Source organism: Malurus melanocephalus, unplaced genomic scaffold (assembly GCF_030028575.1).
Source record: "Malurus melanocephalus ecotype Western Australia unplaced genomic scaffold, MMel_1.1 scaffold_824, whole genome shotgun sequence".
In the NCBI taxonomy this organism is placed as follows: domain Eukaryota; kingdom Metazoa; phylum Chordata; class Aves; order Passeriformes; family Maluridae; genus Malurus; species Malurus melanocephalus.
In genome coordinates, this window is record NW_026624056.1 from 74,917 (window position 1) to 83,688 (window position 8,772).

General features: G+C 55.3%; 1 protein-coding gene across 1 annotated transcript in view; it reads left to right on the forward strand.

Moving 5' to 3' along the window:
- The first annotated feature begins 5,648 nt into the window (after nt 1-5,648).
- Nucleotides 5,649-8,772, forward strand: part of LHX8 (LIM homeobox 8) — a 10,884-nt gene continuing 7,760 nt past the window's right edge. The window contains exons 1-2 of the mRNA XM_057385419.1: nt 5,649-5,786; nt 5,990-6,148. Coding sequence (XP_057241402.1) covers nt 5,706-5,786; nt 5,990-6,148 — 240 coding nt within the window. The 5' untranslated portion in view covers nt 5,649-5,705. The remainder of the gene's footprint in view (nt 5,787-5,989; nt 6,149-8,772) is intronic.

Genomic DNA, 8,772 nt, shown 5'->3' on the forward strand with positions numbered 1-8,772 from the left:
TCACGGTGAGGACAGTTCACGGTGAGGACAGTTCACGGTGCGGGAAGCTCACGATGAGGGCAGTTCACGGTGCGGGCAGTTCACGGTGCGGGCAGCTCACGGTGCGGGCAGTTCAGGGTGAGGACAGCTCACGATGAGGGCAGCTCACGGTGCGGGCAGTTCACGGTGCCGGGCAGCTCACGGTGCGGGCAGTTCACGATGAGGGCAGTTCACGGTGCGGGCAGCTCACGGTGCGGGCAGTTCACGGTGAGGGCAGTTCACGGTGAGGGCAGCTCACGATGAGGACAGTTCACGGTGCGGGCAGCTCACGGTGCGGGCAGCTCACGATGAGGGCAGTTCACGGTGCGGGCAGCTCACGGTGAGGACAGCTCACGATGAGGGCAGTTCACGGTGCGGGCAGTTCACGGTGCTGGCAGTTCACGGTGCTGGCAGTTCACGGTGAGGGCAGTTCACGGTGAGGGCAGTTCACGGTGCCGGGCACACCGCACGCCGCGGAAGCCGCCCGCAACTGGACACGCTGACCGCGCCGCCGCCGGTCGCGACCCTGGCCCAGCCGGGAAAGGGTTCCGAGGGGAAGCTGGGAGAGTATAAGGTTTCCACAACATCTGCCCTGGTCTCGGCGCAGCCTCCCCCCTTCCCTGTGCTGCGCTGGGTCCCCCAGAGCGAGCTGCGGCATGACCTGCGGGGAGCAGCCGATGCTCACGGCCGTCGGTGGCACCGATCCCAACCGGGCGCGGCCTCGGTGGAGGGGCCATCGGAGCAGCGGGACAGCCTGCGAGGGGCAGAGGTAACTCCCAGGAAAACTCTCCCGCTGCCGCACCCCTCTGGTGTTTCCCAAAGCCCGTCCAGGGAGGAGCTTCCTGCTGCGCTCCCAGCCCGCCCGCGGGGTCCCTGTCCACATCGACCACGGCCGAGGACCCGAAAACCCTCCGAGCCTACCGCGGCACGGCGGGCCCCTGCCTCCCCGCACACTGCCAGAGAGTGACTATTCATCGCAGAAACAGAAGCGAAAGGAATCAGACACACAGACCCGACAGCTCATGGAAACATTTCGGGGCCTCTAGCATAAAGTTACCCTGCTCAGCGAAACCAGAACATCCTTGCAACTTCGTGCCTGTGTATTTATAAACAACCCACCATAGTTTCCAGTTTGGCTTTCCCTTACAATACGCTAGGGGCAAAATACTCTTTTACTTAAACTGATCGCTGCTCTTATTTCCTCTATCCCCAGCATTTTCCCTAACTGAGTGACAACGTGACACAATTAGCACAAACGCTTAAAAAGTCAACTTTCACATCAAATGTTCACCGCGATTTCAGGAACGCAGAATGTAACATTTGATTAGAACACGCACGGRTTTCATGCAGATTGTATGTTCAAAGTTGCAGCGAATAAGAGTTGAAATAAGTAGATCTGAACAAATGAAGAAGTTCCACACTGGGATGCCGAATTTACTCCCTGAGTTTCTGCCCACAGTTCAAGGGCCAGCGCTCTAAAAAGATGCAAGGCTGCATCCCACTGACTCCCTTCTCGCCTTCTGCTGCCCCTCCCCAGCCCCTTCCTGAAGGGAAGAAAACAAAATTATACCCCAAAACCCCAAACAAACAAACAAACAAAAAAACAAAACCAAAMCAAAACAAAGCAGCTAAAACAAAACCAAATTGCATCCATTTCTGGGTGTTGGTAGGGAAACTACAGACTCAGCAATCCAGTTGGGAAATAGGAAATTTTCCCTTTGATCTGGTCGCTCAAAGCTAAGCAACACAGAGCTCTACCCTGGAAAAACCATAAACAAAGGCTACATGTCTGCAGCCCTGAAAGATTGTAGACGCACAAACCCGAGACAGACAGCCTGACCCAAGGAAGGTGCATTGCATTGATTTGGAAAGTAATTGGTGAGAGACTAAGTTCGTTTATTTCCCGTTAAATCAGCCCAGAGTCAATAATTCAGGGCTAGTCCAAACCCTRCATCTTCTACCACTGGCTGGAATGAGTGGGGATGCAAACTCGCAGAGAGCAAGCCTGAGGGCGTTGGCTCGGTTCTTTCTTCCACAGCCCACAGAGGCTCCACAGCCCAAGACACCGCGATCTATACATGAAAAATCTCTGGATACTCGCAAGTGTGCAAACACCCTAGTAGCACAAAGAGATGGTTGAGAGAAGAGAGGGGGGCTTCTGGGGAAGTGAACTTTGTCCCGCACGGGTATGGGGCTTGCCTCTCTCTCCCGCCTCTCCGAGCTCTCCTGACAGCTGCTGCCGGGGGGAGATGGAGTGACGCTCCTCTGAAGGGAAGGCGCGTCCCCGCTGTCCCCACGGCCCCGCCGCAGCACCGCGGCCGTTCCGCCGGCAGCGCGGAGGACCCGCCGGGCGGGCSCTGGGAGGCGTCGCTCGGGCACAGACAGCGCCAGGCCCAGCGGGACCGGCCGARAGGCTGCTCACCGCGGCCCTGGTCTCTGTGCCCGTTTTTCGTAAGCTGACCACAGAGGCGGTATCAGTTTCTTATAGGACTTGTTTTAACGGGAGAACCRGTGTCGCGGAAGAAGGCTGCAGAGGGAAGTACCCAGCCACATGCACTTGCAGCACGGTGCAGTCTCTGATGGAGGAGTCCGTACACCAAYACCCTCTCGTTAAAACAGCCTTTAATTCTCCGCGTTCAGTATTTCCTTCATGCTGTATCGTATCGTCTAATATTTGAGAGATCTCTCCTTTGCGCAACTGATCCGCACTCCCACCTACGTRCATCCTGGCATTACACCCGAGAGARAGGACTCAGAACCAGATGCAGTCCCCGTCGAAGGGTCCCGCCGGAGTCCCTCGCTCTTCTTCTCTCTCAGCCTAGGCAAGTTAAAGCCAGGGCCACCCTGCCCGGTTCCCGGCAGCTTCCCCTTCCCTCCCGTCTCTCTCTGCCGAGACCGCGACGACCCGCGGTGTGTAATTTAAGTGATAAAGTTTAGACTGGACTTTCGGAGAGATGGGAGAAAAAGATGCACGGGCGTAGCACGGGTGTATCCCGGATAACCAAGCCCATATACTTCCCACGTCCACCCTGTACACGCTTTTCTGACCCCTTCTCGGAAATAACGCCTCTTTCCAATTAACTWGGCAAAACCGCTCACCTCTCGCGAAGCCACTCCGGCCATAGCAATAACCCGGGTCTGCTGACGGATTGTTCTCTTGGCGCGTTTTCCTCCTGACTCCCCGCACCTCCCGTGCCCCGGGGCGGCCGCCCCAGCCCGCGGCTCCTCGCAGCCATCGGGGAGGCCCTGGCTGAGCCCCGCCAAGCAGCGCACCCCCGCAGCGCGTCCCCCGCCCCGCCTCCGCGGAGACCCTCGCACTGCGCGGGGCTGCTCCGGAGCCGCGGGGCGGGCGGAGAGACCGGGGCGGCCAGTGCAGCTATGGCCGCGAGTCACCTGGCGGAGCCGGCTCCGGACACGGCTCGRAACTCGATCTCCCGCACGCTGGTTTTCCTCCAACACCGCAGTAGGAATTACCGCTGCTCGTAATCTCACCATCGCCGCGGGAAACAGCGCTCAAATTGACTTTGTTGACTCCAACGGCTGTATTTCCAGAGACAAAAGGCACACCGAAACGGGGTTATTTCATAGGAAACTAATCCGCAGCCCTCCTCGGACCGGTCACTACCCTCATTAATTAACTCGTTGAAGGCACAGAAAAAGGACCGACAAGCAACAGCCTCGACGCTGCCCCAGGCCGTGCCCGATCCACCGCTCCCGGACTCACCACGGGCTCTCATCACGGTAGCCTGGTCCCGCCGCAACACATCCCWCGGAGCCTCCCGCCAGGTGCTCCTTTTCTGTCGTGCCATCTGCGACAGACGATTGTCGTGCTGTCGTGCCTCTGTCAGTCACGGATGGGGAGATCCGCGCGAAGGGAAGGACGGGGGCACGGCAGGATCCGCGCTGGTCCTGCTCCGAGCCAAGCGCTCCGCTCCGTCCCGCCCCGACCCACGGGCCCGCCCGAGCAATCGGTCGGTGGTACCCGACTTGCACCGCTGCGGACAGGGAGCAGAACCCAAGGGGGAACCTGTGGGGGGATCCTAAAGCGCGGCGGCGAGGTGCGGTTACCGGACGCCCTGTGGAGCCGCAGCCCGTAGCCTGCGGGACCGGTGGTCGGGCCGTGTCGGGGGGCCGCATTTGGGCTGGAGGTTGCGCAAGCAACTTCCAGGCCCTCGGAGGAGACGCCAAAAAGCCAGCTCCGGGCCAGCATGGGTGTTGGCCGGGGCTGGATCGGGGTTCCCAGGGGCCGGCGTTGTCCGTGTTCCCTGCCGCCGCTCGGGGCTCTGGACGCCGGCCTGGGAGTCGGTCGCTCTGCGCTGAGCCACGTCACGGCCATCGCAAAACCCAAACCCCTGCTTGCCTCGCTGAGGCAGCGGTGTCGGGGACACCGAGACTGGATGTCAACGAGATGTTGCTCAGGGTTAGATCAGTTAAAAGCGCTGGACAAATGAGTGATGGACGGGACGTCTCGGCTTTACCTGGGTTCGGCACAGCCACTCGTTCGGCACAGCCACTCGTTAACTCGTTCAGTTACTCTTTCAGGAATCTTATGCTTACACAAGATCGGGCCCCGGGATTTGAAACAACGATCATCTTTTTTAGAGGGAGAACAATAGGGGGCTTCTCCTTTCACACAGCTTCTCAAAAGCAGCATTTCCTTTTATCAAATCCATCATGTATGTAAACATAAGGGCAATTCTCTCTTTACCGCTTTATCGAGGCTCGACAAGAAGTCTGCATCCATGGTGAGGGGAGGCTGAATCACAGAGATGAGGGGAAAGATGGAAACTCAACAAGTTTAATTAAAAGCAGCTGGCTAGTGCCAAGGGACAGATAGACAGTTATTTACCTCACCTGCGAAGGACAAGCTGCTSTTTTATTCTCTAATGTCCCTAGAGCACCATCAGTGTTTGATGCGAGGGAACTCTGCGGACAAGGTCTGTGATGGTGCAGAAAGGGTGCCCGTAACCTMCAGCCTCTCCTCGGAGAGACGCCGGCTGGTTCTGCAGATAGTGAGGGGCAGCGAGCCTCCACAGCCTCTGCTCGCTGCTCCACAGGGGCACCGGTGTTAATCAGCAGCACCTGRGGGAGCTCAGAGCCAGAGGAACGCTTCGGCAGCTCAGGTCCTTCTATTTTAGCTTAATGAGAAAGGTTTTATAATGGGATTTCGGAGGCGCAAGTAGGAGCTGAGACAGTGAGGCGGATGTAAGAGCTGTAAGTTTCAGCTACAGGAATTCGCTTGGGCTTTGGGATTCASGAGTGCGAGAAAATCGTTCGTGTTATATGGGCTCTCGTTTTCTGCTGTGTTTGTTTTCTTCATTCAGAGGGAGATGTAACTGGAACCTGTGCTTAGACTGGGGTGGCGGGGGGAAGCTGTGGCAAGAAATAAAGACAAATGAAGGGGTTCTCGGGGAGAGGGGGGGGRWKKTKSYKKTTTTTTTGTTGTTGTTTATGCTGGGGGGGTTCCCTCCCTCCTCCCCTTACTGAACCCGCACGGGCTCGCTGGTGGAGATAACGGCCCCGCCGCGCTGGAAGGCGGGTTCTGTGCAGGAGGTGAGGCCAGCGGGGCAGGTCCACCCACTTGAAAACAAAACTTTTTTCCTGCAGGSGCTGAGAGCAGAGACCGGCGCGAGGTCCCCGGAGCCGGCTCGCCGCCCGCCGGAGGCTGGTATGCGGTAGGATAGGCCATGTATTGGAAGAGTGACCCGATGTTCGTCTGCAGGCTGGAGGACAAGGACTTGCCCGCGCTCGGCGGCCCCGCGGAGAAGGTGCACGGGCGGGGGGCGGCGTGGCTCGGTCTCCTGGTGCGGCTCGCCGGGTCTGGTGGCCCCGGGCGCGGCGTTCCCGCCGGGTCCCACGGATACCGCGGTGGCCGCCAGTGTCCCGSCGGGACCCCCAGGTGTCGGTGGGACCGGCATGGGGCTCCTGGGCGTGGCTGGGCGCTGACCGTGATCTCCCCGCGCTTTCGCAGGCCAGCCCCGCAGGGGCTGACGAGGACTCCTGCTCTTCCTCCGCTGCCCTGTCGCCCTCCTCATCACCGCGSTCCATGGCCTCAGGTTCGGGCTGCGCCCCCGGCAAGTGCGTGTGCAGCAGCTGCGGCCTGGAGATCGTGGACAAGTACCTACTCAAGGTAAGGGTGCCCGACCCCGAGTTCCCTTTGTCTGGCGACTCTCCCCAGCACCGGGCCCGGGGCGCGGCCAGCTCGAGGAGGAGCCTGCCCGAGCCGCCAGCAGTGCCCCAAGAGCCTCGGGGTACCGGGCCCGGTGGGCTCCGAGGGAACAGCCCTCGCCTCAGCGCTCACCCCTCCCCGCCCCGGACGGCGCGGACACGGGCGTGAGGAGTCTCAGCGTTCTTGTYCGAGGAATTTGGGCTAGAGAGAGAACCCTAGCTGCTGTCGGTGCTTCGGGTGACACTACTGGCGCTGGGCTGCGTGTTCCTGTCGCGTCAGGAGAAGGGGGGAAGGAAATAGGAACGCGATGATCCCCACATGCTCTCGGTCAGACGGCGGCAGCGCGACCTACGTTATATTGAAGTAGTTCTGGGGGCAATGTCGTGAGTCTCCAAGCCAAAAGCGCCTCTTGAGAAATGTGGAGATAAGTCATTCCTGCGAAAGGAACTAACATATTTGAAGGAAACGAGCTATGTGCGTGCGAAGCAGTTCWCTTGCCTTAGCAATCAGGACCTAGTAAGATAATTCAAAAGCAAACAAAACCAAATTGCTTTAAACATGAAGTGCTATGGCTGGAGGGAGGGGGAGGCTACTTGTTTTTGTATTACAGCCGTTTTGATTATATATTGCCCTCTTTCAAAAGCGAGAGTAACAATCACGGCAGAAGTCGGTTGATTCTATCAGCCTTAAACTAAGTCGTTGTATCCTTGCAGAATGATAGTGGGTGACAGCCGAGGAAGCATCTCTGTGGGGTCATTAGATCATCCGCTTAGGTCTTGATTGAGCTGGGGAGGTCCGAGAAAAATGTGTGCTGGGGCTGGTGTTCACTTGAAATAGGGTCGGTGCAGGAGCTGCCACGCATCCCCGGTCCGGGTGACCCTGTCCCACTTCCAGTAGCCCGGGCTGGCACAGAACGGGCGGGTGGACGGTGAGCAGAGCTGACTTGAACTGTGTTTCATTCCGTTAACTCTCGTGATGTTTTGGCAGCTCATTTATCGTTTAYTGATCACTGCTGCTTCTTGTCTGAGCAGTCCAGGGTAACAGGACTTGGAGCAAAAGACCTCTAAATTATTTAGCCTTGAGTTTAAATTAGTTGTTGCTGYTTCCTGTGTAGGCAGAGAGGAATCGATGCTAGTGTGCTGCTGTGTACTGTCCACAGCTCCCAACTTCAGCCCTGTCAATTGACAAGTAGGAGCACAGGCAAATCACATCAAATGGGACACTACAGAAGCCTGTGGTGTCCTGCTCTGTGGAAGAGTGTTGATCTCTGAAGAAGAGCCCGTGGGCTGAGAGCAGTTGGGATGTCAGCTCAGGCTGTGCAGAGCTGCAGGGATTTCTCTTTGCTGTGCCGGGGCTGGGGAGGCCCGGGGAGCCTTGGCTCAGTCTGGCCCAGGCTGCGCCTCTGCTCTGCGGCACTTCGAAGAGRTGACTGAGAGGGTGAGTTTGGTGACAGCTATCAACTTCTATCAACAGTTTCATTTATTCTGGTGTAAACTTGTCAGCATAAAGGAAGGTGACTGCCAACAAGGATAAGGGTTAGGAAAGCATTGAGCAAACTGCAATATTACAACCTGAAGAATGATTGAGATGGGTGATTCCAGCATGAATGTTGGAGTCAATGTTTTGCTTTTGCTGTGGTTTGTCTGGCCATGCTCTGATGGGCATATCCCAGTTTACCTCAAATCTGCCTTGCCATAGGTAATGCATGGGCTGTTTGGTATAAAATGAGAAATTGGCTTAGTGGGAAAAAAAATCTAAATAATTGTTTGGTTTACAGAATTCCTCTGATACAGCTTTGGATTATCCAGAGGGTTTTTACTTAATTTTTATAGTCACTGGAAGTCTTGGATTGTCAGATGATTTATTTAGGTGGTGCGTAATGTTTGCGCAATGAAGAGTTCCTTTTATATGAAAGCAGAAATTAAAATAATTGCTCTCATTTTACTTATTTTATTCTGCATGCCCCAAAATCATATGTAAGTTTTCAGAAATGCTGATTTCTTCTGCATTTAACGACTAGATTTATTTCTGCTGTGGGCATATTAAAGAAATATTGAATTTGCTATTAAAACACCTGATGCTGTTTTGAAGCTCAGAACTCCATTCACCAATTTTGCTTTAATAGAAATGTGGCAAATGGAGGTGTGATTCATGGTGTGTTTCTATTTGAAAGACTATTTTYTTCACCCTTCAATACTCATGTTTTAAAATTTTTAATCACTTAGCAAAGTTTGTTTTTTGTTAGGCAGGACTTTATGCACACTAGGAAATACAGGTATGTAAGTTAGTTGCATTTCCAAGGTCATGTAAGGCTAAAACTTGCTCTCTAATGCTGTGAGAACAGAACTGGGCACAAATAATCTGAATGGAACTTGTATCTCTTGCTGCTTCTCCTAGAGCTTTTAATTACAAACCCATGAAAGCTTATTCTGAAGACCTGCATAAAGTTAGTTAACCTCACTATGCATGCRGTTCTATAGGAAAAACATTTTTCATTCAAGATAATTTTACTGTGAATCATGTTGCATATAACTTTTGACCGTGTCTGCAGAAAAAAAAAAACAAAAACCAAAAAACAACAACAA